The sequence below is a fragment of the Battus philenor genome, unplaced genomic scaffold, assembly GCF_028537555.1.
Source record: "Battus philenor isolate CCGP_79_NKW_IND1 unplaced genomic scaffold, ilBatPhil1.0.hap1 SCAF_18, whole genome shotgun sequence".
Classification (NCBI taxonomy): domain Eukaryota; kingdom Metazoa; phylum Arthropoda; class Insecta; order Lepidoptera; family Papilionidae; genus Battus; species Battus philenor.
Genome location: NW_027181680.1, coordinates 8,669,616 through 8,690,986, shown reverse-complemented (window position 1 = coordinate 8,690,986; position 21,371 = coordinate 8,669,616). Strand labels below are relative to the sequence as shown.

Here is a 21,371-nt window from a genome sequence, read left to right as displayed (position 1 = left end):
ATCCCAGCGCGCCGAGCCGGGCAAGATGCATCGTTTCAGTAAAATACACGCAGCGCTTCCTCGTGTGGTTCAAACGGGTATAAAGTTGGATTATACGCGATGGAAACGCGAGTGGCGGGCAAAATGGCGCCTTAGTATTTTTCTAGTTAGGGGACTAGTAACGGTCGAGCGTCGGTTAGGCTCCCCGCGCTATCTGCCCTCTTTGTATTCGCTCCGATAAGTTGCCCATGCGCACCCGAGCGCTACGACTACGCGCCACAGTTCTTATTTCCAAACACAATTTTTTACACAATACGACAACTTACATTACTGCCATCACCTTTATTATCTACGCCTCCACTAGTTTATAAACCGCAATGCACTCGAAACACTCGCACGCCTCGCCGTCACATATTCGCATGGTACTAAAACAGGGGTAAGGATCTTGCTGTGCGGAGCTATGATCGCATATTACGACTCGCATTTTCATTTAAAATTATTCATCTAAATTAATATACACCACCGTTTCTATGGCAACAGAATCGGTTTACAACAAGGAAGAGCACACCTGTTCGACGTTCGAGGTAAAAACGTATTTAATGCGGGCCGTAAAGTTTATAGAGGATGTTACGGCGCGAGATAAACTGCCGCCGCGCGCGACCTCGCCCGCTCGCTAACGAACCTCTCTCTTTGTTCGCGTCCTTTGCAAATCGAGATCCAAGTCACCTCGGGAGGCTACGACCATTTGGAAGACATAGTGATAATTTTGTGCAAAGATTAGCTTAAGCCATACTTCACATTTACCGTATTTTTAACGAAGGTTTTCTTTGTTTCAGCGCGCTGCCTGCCCGGCTGCGACTCCGAGCACGGCCACTGCCTAAAGCCCGACGAGTGCATGTGAGTATCCACTTCGCACCGCCGCGCTAAACGCTCTGCCTGCCTCCCGCCGCCTCCCGACGGCCCCCAACGCGCCTAAATCATTCATACGCCTCATTGTTCCGCTAGCACAAAATACACGCTTTTTAGACGCTTGTTATCACGTCGTGTCTTTACTGACCGATGTTTTGTTTTCATTTCAGTTGTCATTTGGGCTGGGTGGGCGAACTCTGCGATCAATGCGAGAGACATCCGGGTTGCGTTCACGGCACCTGCTCCAAACCGTGGGATTGTATCTGCGAGGAGGGCTGGGGCGGTCTGTTCTGCAACCAGGACCTTAACTACTGCACAAACCACCGGCCATGCAGGAACGGCGGCACGTGCCACAACACGGGCCAGGGCAGCTATACCTGCGTCTGTCCCGCCGAGTACACGGGCCCCGACTGCGAGAAGTCGCTGCACTCGTGCGCGGTGCGGCCCTGTCGCAACGGCGGCGCTTGCGTGACCGACGAGGGCGGGGAGTTGTCGTGCGCCTGTCCCTCGGGCTACGAGGGTGCTCGCTGCGAGACCAGGAGATTGACTTGCGCCGACCAACCGTGCCGCAACGGCGGGACATGTGAACCTCGATCCACCGGCTACGTGTGCTTGTGCCCTGCGGGCTACGCCGGCGGCGACTGCGCCGTGGAAGCGGACCCCTGCGCTGCCAACCCATGCCGCAACGGCGCCACGTGCTCGCGCGCTGGCGATGGCTTCCGCTGCAGCTGCAAGCCCGGCTTTCGCGGCAACCGCTGCGAGATCGACATCGACGACTGTACCGGCATCCTTTGTGAGCACGGCGGCACCTGTGTCGACCTGGTCAACGGGCAGCGCTGTCAGTGCGCGCCAGGATTTCTCGGACCGCGATGCGAGACCAGAGTCGACCTGTGTCTCGCGAAACCTTGTGCTAACGGCGGGGAATGTTTCGTGCTCGACAACGACTACGAGTGCCGCTGCCGGCCAGGCTTTGCCGGGAAGGACTGCAGCATCGACGTGGATGAGTGCTCGTCCTCGCCGTGTCGGAACGGAGGCACATGCAAGGATCGCGTCGACGGCTACACATGCATATGTCCGCGGGGTTGGAGCGGAAAGCTGTGCACCGTGTCGTTAGCGGAGCTGGCGGCGGTGAAGCCAGCCGGCGGGCACTTGCGGCGCGTGGGCGATGAGACTGAAGAGGTGGACGATGGGCGGTTGTCGCGCGGGCACGTGGCCCTGATCGCAGCGCTGTCGGCGCTGGTGCCGCTACTGGCGCTGGCGGCGGGCGCGCTGCTGTGCGTGCGCAGAAGGCGCGCCGCCCGTGCCGCCGACGCGGAGGCGCGGGCGCAGAACGCCGCCAACGCCGGCGGGCGCGTGATCCGCAACACGTGGGGCAAGTGCGACGCACCCGCCGAGTGCCAAAATGCGCATAACGCGGCGGCCGAGGAGTGCAAGCGCAAGACACTGAACACCGAGAGCGCCGCGCGCCTGCTCGCCGCGCTCGACCCGCGCTTGTCGCGGCTCTCCGCAGACTCCGCCTACTGCGCAAATAGGTCAGTACCTATTCACATACCTTGACAAATTTTGATGTCCCCAAATTTTCTCATAGACTAGAATTCTAAATTTCCTAGTAGACAAATTTTAGATTACCTCCAGCTCGAAGCAAATAATTAATATTTTCGTGGACTCCCCGCTTAAGAAGTTTGAACTACTATTTTGGGACCCATACATTTATATTAATGACACCTGTAAATAATTTCCGGCTGGTAACCGCCAAATCGCCATGATCTTACGTACCGTTTAACAATATTTTAGTTCTCTTGTGCGACTTCATCGTTCTTGTTAGACTATGTCTGAAGATTACGTTTTGTTTTCAGTGATACATCCCTAGTGAAGCGAGCGCTCGAAGGCGGAGGGGTGTACGTGCTGGACGACCACTGCCTGCCGCCGACGTTTGCCACACAAGTGTAGTGCATACTAACGCGTCAATGGACACATTAACTTATTTATTCATAACGGACGCTCGTGCGAAACAGGCTGTGCGCCGCGTGTATATATAGCGTTAATTGTAAAGTGACCCCCTGTATAGACGGCTAGTTGTAAGCATTCGGATGTATTTATTTGTGAGTGCGATCTGTACGCCCCTGTAAATAGTACCGGCGGAACGGATCGTGTTTTTCCGCCCCCGATCGGCGAGCGTCGCCCGCGGGCCTCGGCACGGCGCCAGCAAAAAGCGCGAAACGAGGAACGTCAAAACTAGAACTTTAGTGCTCAGCGAAGCGGCGTGTTGATCAGCTCAGTTCCCGGGCGAGGACCGCGCTCGTCGAGGGGCCAAGTGGACAAGTCCACGTCTGCGATCTCTAATAGGTAACGGTGCGAATATTCGCGCGCTCGGTCCGTCGCGCGAGCGCTTTGCGCAGGGAATCGATGCCACGTCATCGATTATCTTATCGATGTTAGTGTTAGTCGATACGTCACATCGATTCCGTGCTATTTTCACACACGCTATCCCTCTCCTAGACTCGCACTATCGCCAAACCGTGCGTATAATAAGTTTTCTTTTAAGACTAATTAATAAAAAAACGCTATGTTGCGTTCATCAGTTTTACATTGATTATATATTATATATTTTTGTGATTGACTAATTATTGTCATTTGTTCCTATGATTATAATTAATTGATAGTGAATGCATTCAAAAATCTTGTTCCGGTTTTGTTGAAAATCGACATAGATTTTTCTACATTTTCACTTCCCGTTTCTCCGTACTCGCTGAAATGATAGCACAAAGAGCGTTGCACGAGCGTCACCTGCGACGCCTCTATTTCGTTGTAGCACTTAGAGGCGGCGAAGGTCGCGCCCGGACGACGCCGCGCACCTTATTACTCCATAAGCTAAAATAATATGTGTACTTATAAGTTAACAAAACGTCGGAACCTAAGTCATTGTGTATAAAAACTATTAAGTTGTAGCGATGTAAGTATATCTCCGTTACTCCCATAAGAGTACTGTGACAATAATGTTGGGCAACGCAGGACACCTGTGCACTTTGTTTTTAACTTATTTATTGTGAGTAGGTTCAGCAGGAATGCTATCGTTGTGTACCGACCTCGGCACGACTCGCAGCGGGCCCGTCTTCGGCCCGTTGCGTCTCGTCACCGGATCGTATCAGTTTGTTAAATTTGCCGCTGCAGTTTGTAGATATTAATGTAATGATGTTACATCCTGTGTTGTCTCTTGTACTCGGGCATAGATTAAAAAGGTTAAATCGACAAGTTTGAAGAATTGTGAAATTTATATCAAACTAAGAATAGACTGATGATCAATAATAATGTTTTCGTATTTAATTTTGTAAGATGACAAAATGTAAGTTTAAATTATGTGAAAAGATGAACACCGACCCTATGTTGCTAACGTTAAACAATGTACTTAAAACGTTGATCACAAAAAACCACTGCTTTCATTTTTCTTATTGATTTTATTTTGATAAATTTTATTTTTGTCGTAATTTGATTTTGTTGGGCGCGAATAAAATGACAGCAGTATTTTAATATATTTAATAATAAAATACTATACATAAAGAAAAATCGATAGCATATTATTTTTTGAATTTACTTTACAATTGACTGAAGCTGATTTGTCTTCTGGATAAATAATTTGAACTTGATAGTTTGAGAATAACAATGCATTTAAAGTTGTGTGAGTATACTGAAAGATAAAATTTTAAATCATTCCATTTTACATAAGTATCCTTTTACCTTTTTTAATTACTTTTTTACTTTGCTATTTTTCTAAGTTTATTTTGCATGTATACCAATTGATTATTGTTTTAAATATACTATATTATCGTCTTAGATAAAATACAATTTCAATTGTTCCTTTCTTACCATGTACCTTTTAGTATATTCACATTGTTTGAATTTCAAAAGAAAAATGAAAGATTCTTGTATAAAAAATGTAATAAGTAATTCCATAAATAGATCATATCGAATAAAAGTCATACTGTGTGATGTTGCCACTGTTTCTACCCCATTATGGCGTTCAGGGCAGCGAGTGTTTGCGACGATTGTGTATTATTATGTGCAGAAATGCAACGAGATAAAATGTTAATAAACAATTGTTTACAAAAGATTAACAAGATATTTTATTTGACCTTGCCTTTTCGATTTAGTTATTTTTATAATTGAACGTTTATGAAGAATATATCATACCTACTTTGAAACATATACACATTTAGTCATATCTAATAAGATTATTTAATTTTTATAATGGTTTTTAAATTAGTGTTTTACATTGAATTTATATCTATTAAACAATTATTTTATAAGCTTCATAGAGCGATACATATGAAAAAAGCTTGGCAAATTACCGTAAATTCAAATTTCCTTTCCTCTCAACCACTTCGGTACGAGCTTCGATTATAGTCGACAGCCACAGGTGAATACGCACAGCCGGCACTTACCTGCCGCGCGCTGAACCAACCAGCGAAACTGAACCTGTCTTACTCTTTAACACGTTATGTAATTAGAACAGCGTTTGTTTTTATTTCGGTATTTCAATATGTTTACTTTTATTTTTATATATAAAATATTTTAAACAAAGGTTTATTCTATATTGCAAGTTTTAGAGTATTCGAGTAAATGTTATTTTTTTAATATCAGACCAAACATTTCAAAACATGGTAGTACATAGGTTAAGATTGCATTACTTTGTTGTGACAACCTTACGTCATCGTCAGCGGCACATCAAAAAGGGGAGTTCCACAGAAATAAAATTGTTGATTTACGTCGGTATAAATATGGATGAAACTCGAAATACACTTCTACTCCGGACTTGGTGTTGTCAAGACCTACCGGCCCTAGGGAGAATCTCATGTCTATAAGTGTCTGGTATTACTTTTCTTATAAATAGCAAGTAAATAATTCATTGTAGTTGTAGCGGACTTATTTTTAACGACGAACATATGTCTTTGCTGTGTGTAGGTAGAAACTATTGGTGATAATTACAATCTCTTGTACAAAATTTTCGAAAATTGCCTAAAAATATTGGAAGAGACACTAATAATTTTTGCTTTCGTCATTCCATACATTTTATTTCATCTTGACGAATCGGAATCCAATCTGAGTTGGAGAATTTTTAAAAAATAAATAAAATTTAAAAATGTCAATTGCACCAGCGTCCAATGGTTCTCGAGTGGCGACCACAATCGGCGAGCATGTGATCTCAACAACATGTTTATAAGGGTTAAAGTCATCACATAGTTACACTAAGTCAGATCAACCTTAGGTGGCCACTCGCACCAAGTAAATTGAATGCTTACTTTTTTTACATGCGTTAAGCTGGCTTGCAAATTCCCTTCTGATGTATATATATTCTTTAGTGTAAAACATGCCCGTAGTCTGCCCTTAACATATTATAAAACAGACGAATTTGGAAAACGTGCAACTAACCTTTTAAAATTTAAATCACATCTTTTCAAAGTCATTTAAACAAACAAGATAACATATGTGGGAAAATTGTTTTGGCATACGATGCAACAAGCTTGTATCTCGTATTGGAACTTCGTGTTGAGTTTCTAGATGTGTAGAAAATGTTGACAATTTGTTAGCCGATAGACGCCCTCTCCAAGGAATATGTCTCCGTCACGGCCTTGCGTTGCCCACATACTTCATGCAGCTTTGACTATCGTCGGTCCACCGATGGGAGGCCTTACTCATGTCGCGTCCACCTGCTCCTGGTTGCCAATCGATGATAACATACGGTTGCATGAGCGATATGCCCTGCCTGCCACTTCAGACAATTCTTGGAGTCAGTGGCAAACTCTTCTGCACATTTCAGATTCGACCTAGCTTAGAGCGTACCCCCATTGCTTGTGGATGACTCTAGGCCTTTTATAAATCCCATTGTAAACGTTTTAAACTGTTCCGTAGAATATGTATAGTACAATAATTTCGGTAAATAAAACAACCAAAATTAGCATCTTATCATTTATTGTATTTGGTTACTATAACAAATTTAGTATTTACAAAAAATACCGTTACACCTAACGAAAGGATTGTCCTACACAAAATATTTAAAAAATTCACCAAAAAAAACATGGTGAAACACTCCTAATATATCAATTTACATGAATTAAATGTGATACATTCAAAATGACAAGTTTCTGAAAATTTTGCAATTAATCTATCCAAAAAGTTTTTACTTCGATTTATAAATAAGTTTCAACAATGTGAAAAGGATTTTACAAAAATATTAAATTGAAAACAAGTTCTGCGTCACAGTCCAGAGGACTCTTGCTATGTACTTTCAGTGGTGTACATGACGGTAACAACGATGAAAATTGTGTAATGAAGTACCGCACATGCGGCGAGTTTACTCGCGTTACCACCGCGACCCCGAACACCTCACAACTGCCTGCATAAGGATACCTTATAACCAATAACTTCTTACTTAAATCAATCTTTTTACACGAATGCATACATTTTACATTCAATATTCTCATCTATCTATATTAAATCTCACCTTAGACGTTTAGGTGAGTATAAACATACAAAATATTACAAATGTAAGCATTTACTATTTTTCAGCTTTCCACTCAGGAATAACTTAATGTGCAAAAACTCAGTAAAATATTGAAATAGGAATCTCACAAATTATAGTTTATAAACTGTGTACAACCATTTCCTATTTGGGGAAAAGGTTGTATACTGGTTGTACTATGTTTTAATAATTTCATTTTCAATTTATATATTTTTATTACATTTGTAACAAGTGTCTAATAGTCAATGTCAGGAGCACAAGAATTCAAGTCGATGTACAAATAGCAAATTTCAAAGAAGCGAACGTATCATATCACGAGTGTCACATGAAAAGTATCCATATGCCTTATAGATAGATGCTCGAAGCCACGAGATCATAAACCTACAGAGCTAAGCCTATGAGATAAACTAATGTAAGTACGCTAGTCGGCACTGCGCGGCGAGCGATCTGCGCTGGGGCGCTCCTGCGCGGTGCCGTTTTGCCGAGGCGAGCCCGACTGCGAGCGTGATCGCGAGCGCGACTGAGAGCGGTCGCGCGAGACCGAGCGTGAATGAGACCGTGACCTCGATTTGCTCACGCGGCGCTCCTCCTCACGTTTGGGCGACGCCGCCTCCTTGCTTCGGGAACGAGATCTCTCCCTGCAAAATAACAAGTAAGTTGATTCAAATTGTACGTTCCGGCGTTTTTAGTATCGAGCAAGTGATGCGATGTCAAAATCGTGAAAGGAAACATCCACGAATCCCACGATATTAGGTGTCGCACTAGAATACAACACGAGCGGCCAGTAGTAGCAATGCATAACTATCTACGTCGAAAATCTTCCATACGAGAAATATGATTAAACGTATGAACAACAATACTGAATATTTTTGAATTAAAATGTAATTTACATCACTGTTAAATGTACAATAATTCAATAGTATAGACAAAAAAGATGAATATTATGAAGTAATTTTGATTTTTTTTAGTTGTGAAGCTGTGAATTAGGACAACATCGCTAATTATCATTGTAATTAGCAGTTTATTTGCGATCTATATCAGAAAAGCACAGTTTTTCATTTGAACGCAAATATAATTGAGCAGATTAAAAAAAATATTTCGCAGTTCTAAAATTTGCCGCAAGATACAATTTAACATAAACTAGATGTCTTCATTTAACATTAAAATATATTTTACCAAAATTTTATGTCTATTAACGGAGCTTTTATCTTAATTAATATATAACGCATAAAAACAAATCATTAAAAAATCGCTTATAAATTTTACTACCAAATGACCGTAATAAGTCATCAAAAACAAATTAGTTAACAACAACATATTTCAAATTAATCTAAAATTATAATATATTCTTAGTGGTTGTAAATCTGTGTAATATTCAGGAAGTCTTCTGAACTTTAAAATAGTATAAATGAAATAATAGGTGTTTTTGCACGTCCTACAACTATATTGTAGTTTATTGTACCACACTTCAAGACTTCTCATAAGGGGCCATTTTCACCTGACTTACGAAATTAACAATGCGCCTGTTCTATTTATCTATTGATATTGCTTAGCACATATAATTTATAACTATCCATGATCATATACAGTGGTACCTCGACATACGAGTGCCCCAACATACGAGTATTTCGAGATACGAGCCGACGAGCAAGTGATTTTTTGCTTTGAGCTACGAGCGAAATTCGAGATACGACTTCGGTTCGGGAGTAACTCAAGATACAAGAGTTACAGTCACAGTAGCATTCTGAGGTTATGCAAGGAATTGGTTTTGAGGAGTCAGAGGAGGAGGTTATTTCTACAAGTGAGATAAAGGAGATCTTAGGAATGTGGGAGAGAGTTTCACAGTTCGTGGGAAAAAAAACACCCAGAAAAAGTTGCAACAGTCGCATCTGACCTTTATAATGACACTTGCCTTATTCATTTCCGGAACATTCTTAGAGGGAGGAAGAAACAAACCTCCTTGAACATGTTTTTTTCTAAACGGCCTACGGTGATAGCGAGAAAAATGTAGCGAAAAAGGCAAAGACCAGTGAGGATATCTAATTTATTTCTTTACATTCTCTTTTTTGTTTTTGTGCAATACATATTTGTTATTTATAAATACGTTTTTATTGTTCAAAACCACGTAACAAAAATAACTAGGGTGACATTTTGGAGGTTGGAACGGATTAATGGTAGTTCAATTGTTTTGTATAGGGAAATTTGCTTCGAGACACGAGTAATTCGAGATACGAGTAATTCAAGATACGAGCAAAGTTGCGGAACGAATTAAACTCGTATGTCGAGGTACCACTGTATATATTCATAACTATCAATGATCGACCCCCATCTTGTCTGGCTTATGTTCACACACCTTCATCCCCATCATTCTTTAATTTCAATAAGTAACTTAACTTTTAAATTTATGTAGTTTAACCTTTGTATTTCTTGTTTCATAATTTGATTCATAAAGATCTCAAAGCAGAAGCATTTTTTATTTGATTGCCAACACAGCAACAAAACAAAAAAGTTGTAGAATTGTAAATACTACAAAATATTACAAAAGAAATAGAAAAAATACAGGTATCTAAATACAGAAGACACTAACAAGAGATTAAAAAACAAGCTGAAATAGGCAGATTACAAAAACAACACTCACCTTTTGCCATCAGCCTTATCTCTTGAGACGCAGGAAAACATGGATACAGAGTTAATAAAATGTTTGTGCTGTCAATTATTAGTCACATTCAAAAAATTTTGATAAATAAACACCAATGGATGAATGTATTGTTGCGTCGGTGGCCGACGGAATTGCTTCGAATGGGCATGAGAGATTATTTTTCATGGCACTAAACAATTATTAGCTACAGTAGAAACAGTAGTCTCAGTGATGTCAAATGAATTATGTTGACCTAACATGATGTGCTGCTCAAGTGGCATATGCGGATTCCGAGGCTGTGGGTCTCTTAGCCTAAAATCTTTTTAAGGTGTGAAGCTCGAAGGGAACAAGTACAATTCGGCGGAGGCTCGATGGAGTTACAACTAGGGTAGCAAAACACCCCCCCCCCCACCCCGGGGATACCTTGGCTTGAGCTGCAATTTACTTTACTTCACCCGAGTGCACATATTGTACTCCCGAATATTTAATAAAGGATAGACACGGTTTAGAACGAGGGAAGTCTTTATTGGAGAGTTAGTGACGTGTGCACTAAAATTAAGTTTGTCTTACTGACAATAAGACTTGATTTGCTTGGAGGTATTCCAAGAATATATTTTGGATAGAGAAGTATTTATGTTTACATTTCATACTTTTACAATGATTTTACAAAATGTGTGCTTTGACTTATAAATGCTATGGGGGGTGCACATAAGGTTAGGTTAAAATATAATACTGGACAATCACTACCAATGGCTTGATAGCTAATGACAATTGCAAAGTCTCCATAGTGAACAGAAGTGCAGTGTTAGGATTTTTGCACCCACAGAATCTATTAATGCCACTTGGGTAGTGGTAAGTAGAAAAAATGTTATTTTTTTTTGTTCATTTGGTAAATGTAGATTTGTGAAAGTTCTCAATGTATTATGCATAAACAGATATTAATAAAATTAAATTTCCCGCATAAAATCTTTGAAATGAACGCGAAGAGAAATAACCTCACATAAAAGCAGGCCCGTGGGCATATATTGAAAGCACAGAAACTTACTTGGAGCCTTTAGGTGAGCGGGATTTGGATCTAGAGGCAGAGCGGTGTCCGTTCCTGTCCGCGGACTTGTGCGACGTTGATCTCTCGCGCCGGTCAGACTTATGCGACGGCGAGCGGGACCCGGACTTGGAACGGCTGCGCTCCCTAGTGGTACGGTTGGGATAATCGAGACGAGGTTACATTTAGTTTGCTACTTGGCTACACCTAGTGTTTAGTCAAAACTATCATACAGTATACCCACAATACTTCTAGTATCAACAACCATTTAAAAAAAATGTATTAAGAAATATTAATAAAATATGTTACCTGTCATATTCTTAAAGTATTTTATTTTGTTTAAACCATAGATACAATCTTTTCAGATAGTAATTTTTATCAATTCTGTTAATTTTTAAACAGATACAACCAAAAAATTACCAATGACAAAAAGGATATCCAAAATTTGTTCAATTTTTATTCCATTTGTTAATATAAATTGCTATTTAACTCTAACTGATCTTTGTTTGGTTGTACTTGTAGTGAAATTAGTAATAAAACTTCTTATAAATGATTCCCAAAGTAAATCTAAACATACAGCTTCCGTCTACTTCATCACATATTATTAACTATGCAGTGTACTTACGTCTTCAAGTTTTGCTCAGCGCATGAAATAACACACCTAGCCAAATGAATACTAGGTTATTATTTTAGTCATGCAACATTATATATTTAATATTGTATATGAAGCTAAACTGCGGTTTAGGAAAGAGAAAAGAAGCATGCAAGCCAAATTAATAAAACTTTCAGAACTTTTGCAGACTTTTTAGCAATAATCATATTTTGATTTTTCTTTAATTTATAGTGTACGGACGGACATATTAACCTATTTTAGATCTGAGATGTTTCATCTGCGAACTAAAAAGTCTGCCCTGTAATGTTTTATTGCAAGTTACTCACTTGGATTGCGACCTCGATCGAGACTTTGCGACCGGGCTCTTGCTCTTCGGTCGTGACTTGGAGCGAGATCGGCTGCGAGATGAACGGCGGGAGCGAGATCTGAAACATTAATTATTGTTAATAATACTTGTATAGTAGCTCTGTCACCATTTATTAAATATAATTAACTTTTCAGTAAGAAATTTGTCATTCATAACATTTCAGCCCCGAAAGATGGTAGAAATAGTATCATCATGAAAAAGTTGTGTAAAGAGTACTAAATCTAATTGAATATAGTTATAACTTGATTTAATTTTAGAGTAAACAATTTAAAAGACTGACAGTGCCTTGCTGTATCACTTAGTGATAACAGGTAAAAGGATAAACATCATAAAGTTTCTGGTATAGATACTAAGTTCCGAATCAATTCTTTGAATAGACTATATTATTTATATAAAAGTACAATAACAAATTGAAAGTGATATCTTGGGAAGCATACTCGAGTAAACAATAAAAAAAAATTTTACAATGCTATTAAGTTGTTGTGTCAGTTGGTCCACAAAATTTGGATATACAGTTTCTGATAAATTAACAAGTAAATTTAGTTTCATTTAGAGAACATGACTGCATTGCATTCGAACTATGTATGTGTGTATATGTATGGCACAATATATTTTTTTTATGTAAGAGGAAAGGTATAGCGACCTGGAGCGTGTGCGGCGACGGTCGCGGGAACGGCTGCGAGAGCGGCTTGACGAGGAACGCGTGCGACGGCGTGACGAGCGCCGATCTTCCACCAGACGGATGCGACGACCATTCAGCTCTGTGCCGTCCAGCTTCTCGATAGCCGCACGCATGTCAGAGTGTGTAGCAAACTCGACGACCCTAGATATAAAAATATACAATATTGCCTTATAATTTTTATCATAATTGCAATTTAACATTGACTTAACGTTAGAGCTATGAGCAACCATTTTTTTATTTATAAAACAGCATTTTAACAAAATATATAATAAACAAGTCTGCTTTTTATGAGTAGGCCCTTCCCAATTACAGACTATTTTCAAGTTCAAAGAAAGTTGCTGGATGCAGGCAGTACAAAACTTGACATCAAGGTATTTATCCACTGACATGATGAAGTCTGCTTTTGGTGTATATTTATCGATAATACCACGTAATGAGAATGTGAAAGTAATATTATCACCTGTTACAATTGTTTAAGAATTTGATCACTTCTAAATTAATAATGTGAAGTGGTCTAAAATAGATGCTACGAATTTTAAACCTCATGTTTCTCCCTTTACTAAGAATAAGTTAATATTATTATGTTAACCCCAAAAATTATTAATGTAATGTAATTTAATGTTATAATCAACAAAACACACCCTTCATTTCTATGTTGTTTATGGGCGTCAGCGTACGTTACTTCACCAGCTTGCCGCATGTAATCCTTGAGGTCCTGTCAATCAAACATAGACATTAAACATTGTTTTGCAGAGATGATAAAAACATTGAATATTATTTTTATCAGATTAAAAAATTGGCATCAAATCTTTCAGCCCCGAAAGATGGTTAAAATACGATATCATCATTAAGACTAATAATTGTATTAAAATAATGAAAACCTAATTTTGGATGTTATTGTGTGTAACCTGATCAATGATAGGACCTGATGAACCAAATTAAAATGAAAATGCGTGTCGACACAAAAGTTTCGTGAATGTTTACTCATTAGTTATCATTGCTTAAAGTCTCCCAGATGAAATCTTGAAGTGTTCATATTGCGTCTGTCATCTCAAGCAGCAATTTCCATCCCTTTTGGATTGTCCTGAAGTCCGGTCCCTCATGGGTTTCTGTTCCAGCTCCTTCAATATATCCATAAAATACCCCATAGATTCATCCATCTCTTTTGATTGTTGATAGGCTTTGGAGGTCATTAGTAAAGCATCTTTTGCCTGCATTAATTTTGTGTTAGCATTGCAATGTTATCAGCTTCTGTTCAAAACTATTCCATTCTCGAGTTTGGAGTCCATACAGATCGGGCGCGGGCTTGTGTGACATCCACGTCTGCGCATTCTTCTTCTTATAGCGTTCCGCAATCCACCGAGACGTGCCATCTTCTTCATAAGCAAGGATAACAATGAACATGGAGCAAACACGAAACATTGTCCGAACACAAAACAAAAAAGGGGAAAAACAAAATGTTGAATGAGATTCCACAATAGTGGCAGATTAAAACGCAGAGACCGATACTCGTGTGTCGAAAATAAGAGGATGATTAAATGAAATATAAAATGTGAGGTTTGCACATAACGAGATCAGGTCCTGTTGTGCCCCCCTACTTTACCTTGTGTTCGGCGACGCGGTGGCGGCTGCAGCGACGAAACCCTCATATTAACGCCTCAGACCACATCACACTGCGCTACATCGGGGGCTCAGGGCACGAAACGCCACCTTCTGTCGTTTTTAAAAATCATCTATAAGCTCGTAAGTTTGCATTACAATAATATTTTGTATATGAACTCTATGCAATGGCTATTGAAACTAACTTACAATGTTAAGAAGCCTACATTTGTTTTTAGGTTACATTGCCTCCATAGCATATGGTTTGCGCCGTGGATCTCGTCCCTTCACAGTGGCTGAGTCATCCGTTGAGATTATCCCTCCATTCATGTCATAATAATCTTCGTCATTCTTCTTCATCAAGGATTCGCCTCCAAATAGATACATATAGGTTCATTATTTCCAGGGGTTTTTAGTCTTGTCTCCATTGAGTCCTCCAATTTTTTTTACTCAGTTTGTTGTGTCTTTTACCAGTATTTCACCAAGTCCACTTGTCAGGGCAGCAGTTTCCCGGAAAGTTCGTCAGTACCCGATTGCGCGTGTGAGTAGGCCAGTGTGATGCTACCAGATCCGCCCTCTTTCGACCAAGCTCGTCCAGACCCTGGGTGAGTTGTGATGGAATGATGATGGAGCCAATGGCGTTCCCGCTCAGTCTCTTACCTGCCAGCTAATGCGGCTAGACAGATTTTCGACGATAAGTCGATACTCGGTGCGCGTTGGCGGTCCGTATCTGTAATTGTAGTCACTGTAAACACAAAATGCCTTTTTTGATATTTTGGGAAAAAATTTACTTTCAGACTATCCGTGCTTATTTCATTTGCAAATTATGAAATATATTGATAATAATATGTGTGTATAATTAATATTAATTTTGAAATGATCTGCAATACTCAGCAAGTTTAAAAAAAAAACCGAATAATAGCCACATACTTTTATCATTTTCATAGTTTATCACGTTTTAATGGAATATTAACAAAAAATGTAATAGGTACTCTGTAAATTTGATTTCGTTTGGATGTAAAAAGCACATAAACGTAGTGCAAGTTAAAAAAATATTAATTTATGATGTCTTATTTTTTTTAACATATAAAAATTCAAAAACAAAATTACAGTTGCTTTGTTAAAAATCCTATAATAAACAATCAAAGTAAGCGAAAATTTCTCTGCCAACTTGTGATAAAAGTAGAACTAGTTTATTTGGTTTAAGCAAAACTATTTGCTTAAAGCTCCTAACATATTCATTGTTCTGTCCGCTACTACCACTGCTTTTATTACTACTTACGTGTGTATGGAGGGGGGAAGGAAAAATTATTTAATGAAAAAATAGTAGTATTCCTTTTGACGTGTGTATAAATTGTAACCGGAATACATATCAGCTGTTAAGTTATACCTAGTGTGACAATGTGTTCTATTTAATGTGAAAGTTTAAAAGGATATTTAACCTTTTGTCTATACCTTTATATTTACGGTTATTTGGCAACAAGAAAGTACTGTAAATAATTTCTCATGTAAGCTGTACGGCAAAGTTGTGCCAGGCCGCGCAGACACGGGCACATGGGTCAAAAGGATCACACCAAGGTGGATTAGGTGAAGAGAAGTGTGGTGTGCGTCGTGTGTGTACAAACGCGTCTCTGTGCGGCGGGTGGTGCGGGTGGAGCGGGTGGGGCGCGTGGGCACGCGGTGTGGGCGCGTCGCGACCACGGCGACGATCGGCGCCGCGAGGCACGCCCCGCGCGCGCTCCACCGACACCCTACAACACACGCACTCACTCGTATCGCGAGCGGCCACGGTCGCGCTCGTAGTAGCGGTCTCGCCGGTAGCGGTCCGCGCTGCGGTCGATGCCCCTCGCCGGCTCCACCACCACCCTGCGGCAACCCCGCGCGTTAGCCAACCCCCAGCGCTCCACTCAACCCCAAATATCGCAACTCTCCTCAGTGCTCACTGGATCTTCCATCAAAACCTGCCGTGGAAGCTTTTCCACGGCCTTTTTATGATAATAAAAGTGACAAAGAAGCTTAAAGTAAAGCCTTAAAATACTTGTGTAAGTAGGCACTGTGTATTTTGTTAACTTGCCGAACATGATTGCCCTCTAATGGTAATAAAATCTTTTACTATTAGACATTCCTAAACCTATTTTCTCATAGACCACTGTAGACACATGGGACTGAAAATGGAATGAGCTAGTTTTTCCAAGCAACAGTCACTATTACATTGAACTACTAAAAGGATATAAAAGAATGTTTTTTTGTTAAATCTAATGATTAAATTAAATGAGATTTTACTCTAGTGATTCAAATAATGAAAATATTAAAAAGCTTTTACATTATACTCATTTGTCACAATTATTACCATATTTTTTTCTAGTATCTATAAAATATGAGGCATAATTGCCTCAAGCTATACACCTCATATGGAGATCCCATGTTTTGTACATGAATAAAACAACTATTGCAAATACAGACACTAAGCTAATATCTCATTACCTTCTTGTAATGTCTAAATTTCTTTCAAGTCTAGAAAAAAATTTCAACTTTTCACTTTAAGAAGACAAACACACTGAAATATATGTAACACAAAATTTTGTTTAATAGGTATGTATAAAAAATAGTCATGTTTGAAATCCCTAATAATGTCTTTTTAACTGAAGAAAATAAAAACAAATGATCCATCCACTCAACCCTTTCATAAATGTGGAGCCGGCTGGTAAAGAAAATTGTTGTTAAAACATCATTAAATACTAAGATTAATTCTATATAATTCTACTAACATTTGGTATAGATTTGAGGCTAAGTAATATTTTCTACACAATTAAATCTTATTTATAAGCCTTGTAGATTGGTATAACTGGAAAGATTGCTAAGAAAAATGTAAAAATTATTCCAGATATTTTAGTTTTTTAGCACTGTGTTGAAATATAAACGTGGTATCACAAAAGATATGTTAAATTTTTTTTTTTTCTAAAATTACTATGATCTTATCCTTACCTTTCTCCAAGTAGCTCTTTCCCATTAAGTTCATACACAGCATCATCTGCATCTCTATAGTCTTCAAATTCCTGTAAAATTAATCACCACTTATAAACATAAAGGCATAGTAATATGTTCCATAAATTCACCCGCCTCTCGCACCAGGGTGAAACGACACACTAAGCTGTCAATACAATAGTCATTACTTTTTGGACAATTAATATATAGTAATATTGAAAGATGATAAAAATATGAAAAGAATGTTTATTATATGGCAATTTTCTTCCTTATATTATAATATAGACAACAAAATTTCAGTTTGATAGGACATATATCAGTGCATTGCAAGGGCAGGTTTTTACAAAACAATAAATTTTGCTACAGTATTACTGTTATCATTGAAACATGAGATAATAATTTCCACATCCACTAGTTATGAATGAAAGACAAATGTTTAGATTAAGACATTCATGTTTGGAGACAAATATATACTACACCAAAATAGTCTTAAGCAACAAAGTTTTCGCTATCTTAACTCTTTGTTATCAAGTTTTTATTTCACAGTTAAGCTTTAAATGTGGACGTGCGGTCTCACAGATCGCTTGCAGTTAGTAATTTTTGTGTTTACCCCTTTCACCTTGCTCCCCGTGTTTAAAGCTCTCAGTAGGTTTAGTTTTAGCGCCGAAACATATGTTGAGATGAGAGATCGTGTCGGCGGCCACAAATTAGGTGAATTATTTAACTTTATACTTTAACCGCGGTCTGTCGGACCGCACGTCCACGTTTCCTGCGTAAATAATATAAAGATGATTTTGTTTAATTTGATTGTTTTATGTTATTTTCATTCAAAATGTCAATGAATATTGAACAAGATGGCCTATGCTCATTTTATGTCAAATTCTGGGCTTGTGTGGTATAAATGCTCATGTACTACACAATGAGCATCAGAGCAAAAAAATAGAAAGAGGAGAATTCCTAAAAAAAATTGCACGATCTTTAGTCGTTCCGCATATGCAAAGACGAACAATAAAACCAAATATCAAACGAATTGAAAACGATAATGAGGCTAGTTTTAGGGGAAGATATGCTCCTAGTATATCTATATGAACCCCCTAGCCAGGAAAGTGATCCATTAAAGCGAAAAACATGTCGTCTTTGTCCACCAAAACTAAAGAGAAAGTCCAATTACACTTGTATAAGTTGTAGGCAGGTCATATGTTTACATTATTCCAAACCCTTGTACAAGGACTGCCAATCATTTTAAACAATAGGACCAATGTCAAAAATTTTGTATTTTAATTTGAGAAGACTTTTATTCGTTTTTATATTAGGTTATACCTTACATTTATAGTTTTGATTGCTATTTTTTCTAAACAGTTTAATTCATTCAAGTTTTTCGTCAAAAATTGATCTCTAGTATATGTATGCCAAAAAAAGTGCCTTTAATTGTTAGTATGCTTAAAATAAATACAAAAGTGTACAAATAAAATTAATATTTACGTAATATTTGGACTTCAAAACATAGCGGTCTGAGAGACCGCGCGCCCATGGTAGTGTGACAAAAAAATGACGTCCATAGTTAAAGGTTAAGGTAACGTTTTCGTATGAAACCATTAATACAAAAGATATAGAAATGTCAAATTAATTCATATAATAAACAAATAAGAGAGTACTGTAACAGATTTTTTCGGAACTTAAGTATTGAAACTAAAGGGTAGTCAAAACATTAATTTGATCAGTTAAAAACGAAGATATACATAAAAACTATACAGGTATAATACTTACCACAAAACCATATCCGTTTTTTATAAGAATGTCCCGTATGCGACCGAAACCTTTGAAAAATTTTTCTAAATCTCGGTCTCTGACGCCAAATGGTAGCCCGCCGACGTACACCCGTGATCCCACCATTTTCTAAAATAAAAAAAATCCCATTTTATTTGCAATATTAAAAAGATGATGCAAAAAATTATTCATCTCACCATAAAATTAGGAAATTGTATTTCTTGCTTTAATTTATAGTAACTTCAGTAAGATTGTATGCACAAACAATAACCACATTGCACAGCCTCGTGTTTTAGCAATAAACAAAATGGCGGCAAGAATGTATTCATTAAAATTTTGGTAATATCGAAAAACACCACTTTATCAGTGATAATAAAAAGCAATTAGTAACTATTATTAATATTTTTCCCCTGTTTAAAAAGTAAATTACTCATATATTCATAAAAATGAGTGTTATAATATCCAACGCGTGAATTTATGAAACCTTACTTAATCCATCTTTAAGAATACACAAATCATGAATATGCAAAATTAAGATCAATAGTAACGTATATTTATTAAATTGTAGTTTTAACTATTCAAATTGAAAATTTAAATACAAATGGTGGCACGATTAATACACTTGCGTACAAAATAAAACTCAACTACGCATGTTTTGAGATTCATTATAAACTGAAAATTATCAAATTAATCATTAATAACTTCTAATCACCCTCCCGTAATGCTCTCGTAGAAAGTTAATCATTAGGTAATATAAAACAATTTAATCATGACAAAATGGCGACTTAAATAATAAATAAAACTGAAAACTATCAAATACTTTAGGTACTCACCACCTTCCACTGCTTTATTAAATATTGAAAAAGAGAGCGATATTATTCAATAAAATTAACAAAATGAAGGCACAACTACAATTGTTAAATTTATTTGAGAGTAATTAAACACGTGCATGGACTGACAACTCACGAAGCACCGCGTTCCCGGAAATGGTCATAAATAGGGCAATACTTTTTGCCTCTAAGTTCTCATGTCTATGATTTTTCAATGTCAAAAAAAAGGAATTGTTGATAATAAATGAATAGTAAGCTTTTACGACCAGAACATAATAAGGCTTTATTTACAATAAAAATTACCGTTAAAAACCTTTTTATTTGTTAGTAACAGACACTAGCCACATAGTCAAGTATTTCATAAAATATTTTTTTTATGACGTGTTATGTTTTTTTATGAAATATTGATCTATTACTTTAAATACTGATTGTTATAGTCAAAGTTATATTTTTAACCCAAATCTATTTACTAATTTTCCATCAAGCTTAAAATGTTTAAAATTCTTTTTCTATACTGTATTTATTACAGTACGTCACAGCAATGCAATATTTCCACAAAACTCTGCAATGAATTGATTACATTAGACGTTAAAAGTATGTATATGGCAATACAGATTGTAATGCTATGCTTTATTTTAGTACTTGCATTTTATGTTTATATTTAGGCATAAAATTAATAAGTTATATTTTAAATTAATAAAATTTTATTTTAGCACAATATTTAATAATATTTTTAACATAAAAAATCACCACAATCGAAGTTTAAAAATTCAACACCGTCATGCTCTGCCTACAGGGGAAAAGACTACCTTGTTAAGGCCATCGAACTACAAAAATGTTGGATAACGTCCGCTTCTAACTGGTCCCGTTCGAAGTGTATGGAGGAGCAGCAGTGGACGTCTCACAGCTGAAATGATAGTATTTTCCTGAACGTCTCTTCATTTTCAATGTTTTGAGTCATCATTAAATGCTATTCATCAATATTGCTGCGATTATCACGCATATGTGCGTTGGGCCTCTCCCATGGATTTATAAATGGACCACTATAATTTTATTACCAAACTTTTCTCCGAGTCTTTTATATTATATGTTTCACGAACAGCTCTTTTACAGCAAAAAATTGTATCTACATCAAAAATATTACCTCAAATAAGTACCACATCATGTTGTAAAAGTAACTAAAATACTGAGTTTATTCGTAGCCTCCCCTCCTCATCATTCATACGTTTGTAATATACCAATCATGTAATTTTGCCTATGAAGTTAATCAAAGAAAAACTGCAATGTACTAATTACCTTGTTATTGAGTCGCACATTAATTTCAGTAATTTTAAAAGTATTGTTATATATAAAATGAAACCACTCTTAGTATAATATTTTATTTATTAAAAAATATTTTACCTCTCAACCTCTCTGTCTTCTTCCAATTCCCTTTTGTAATAT

The 21,371-nt window shown here is 37.8% G+C and overlaps 2 protein-coding genes across 7 annotated transcripts in view; one reads left to right on the top strand and one right to left on the bottom strand.

The window, feature by feature from the left end:
- The window catches only part of Delta (neurogenic locus protein delta), a 37,200-nt gene extending 32,216 nt beyond the window's left edge, over positions 1 to 4,984 (top strand). The window contains exons 5-7 of the mRNA XM_068763551.1: positions 816 to 876; positions 1,059 to 2,420; positions 2,745 to 4,984. Of these exons, the coding sequence (XP_068619652.1) occupies positions 816 to 876; positions 1,059 to 2,420; positions 2,745 to 2,838 (1,517 nt within the window). The 3' untranslated portion in view covers positions 2,839 to 4,984. The remainder of the gene's footprint in view (positions 1 to 815; positions 877 to 1,058; positions 2,421 to 2,744) is intronic.
- A 1,854-nt stretch (positions 4,985 to 6,838) lies between these two features.
- B52 (serine and arginine rich splicing factor B52) lies at positions 6,839 to 20,089 on the bottom strand. Of its 6 annotated transcripts, none has more exons than XM_068763734.1 (10): positions 19,919 to 20,089; positions 19,099 to 19,227; positions 17,332 to 17,402; positions 15,972 to 16,097; positions 15,007 to 15,091; positions 13,389 to 13,462; positions 12,709 to 12,888; positions 12,025 to 12,123; positions 11,089 to 11,232; positions 6,839 to 8,043 (listed from the first exon to the last, which is right to left on the bottom strand). In XM_068763734.1, exons 2-10 carry the CDS (start codon positions 19,222 to 19,224, stop codon positions 7,827 to 7,829), a joined length of 1,122 nt encoding a protein of 373 aa, XP_068619835.1. In that variant the 5' UTR covers positions 19,225 to 19,227; positions 19,919 to 20,089; the 3' UTR covers positions 6,839 to 7,826. The 6 variants fall into 6 exon arrangements, with proteins under 6 accessions (XP_068619835.1, XP_068619834.1, XP_068619833.1 ...); XM_068763733.1 differs by having other exon boundaries at positions 19,932 to 20,089; XM_068763732.1 differs by lacking the exon at positions 19,919 to 20,089 and adding an exon at positions 19,296 to 19,402.
- Between the last annotated feature and the right edge of the window lie 1,282 nt (positions 20,090 to 21,371).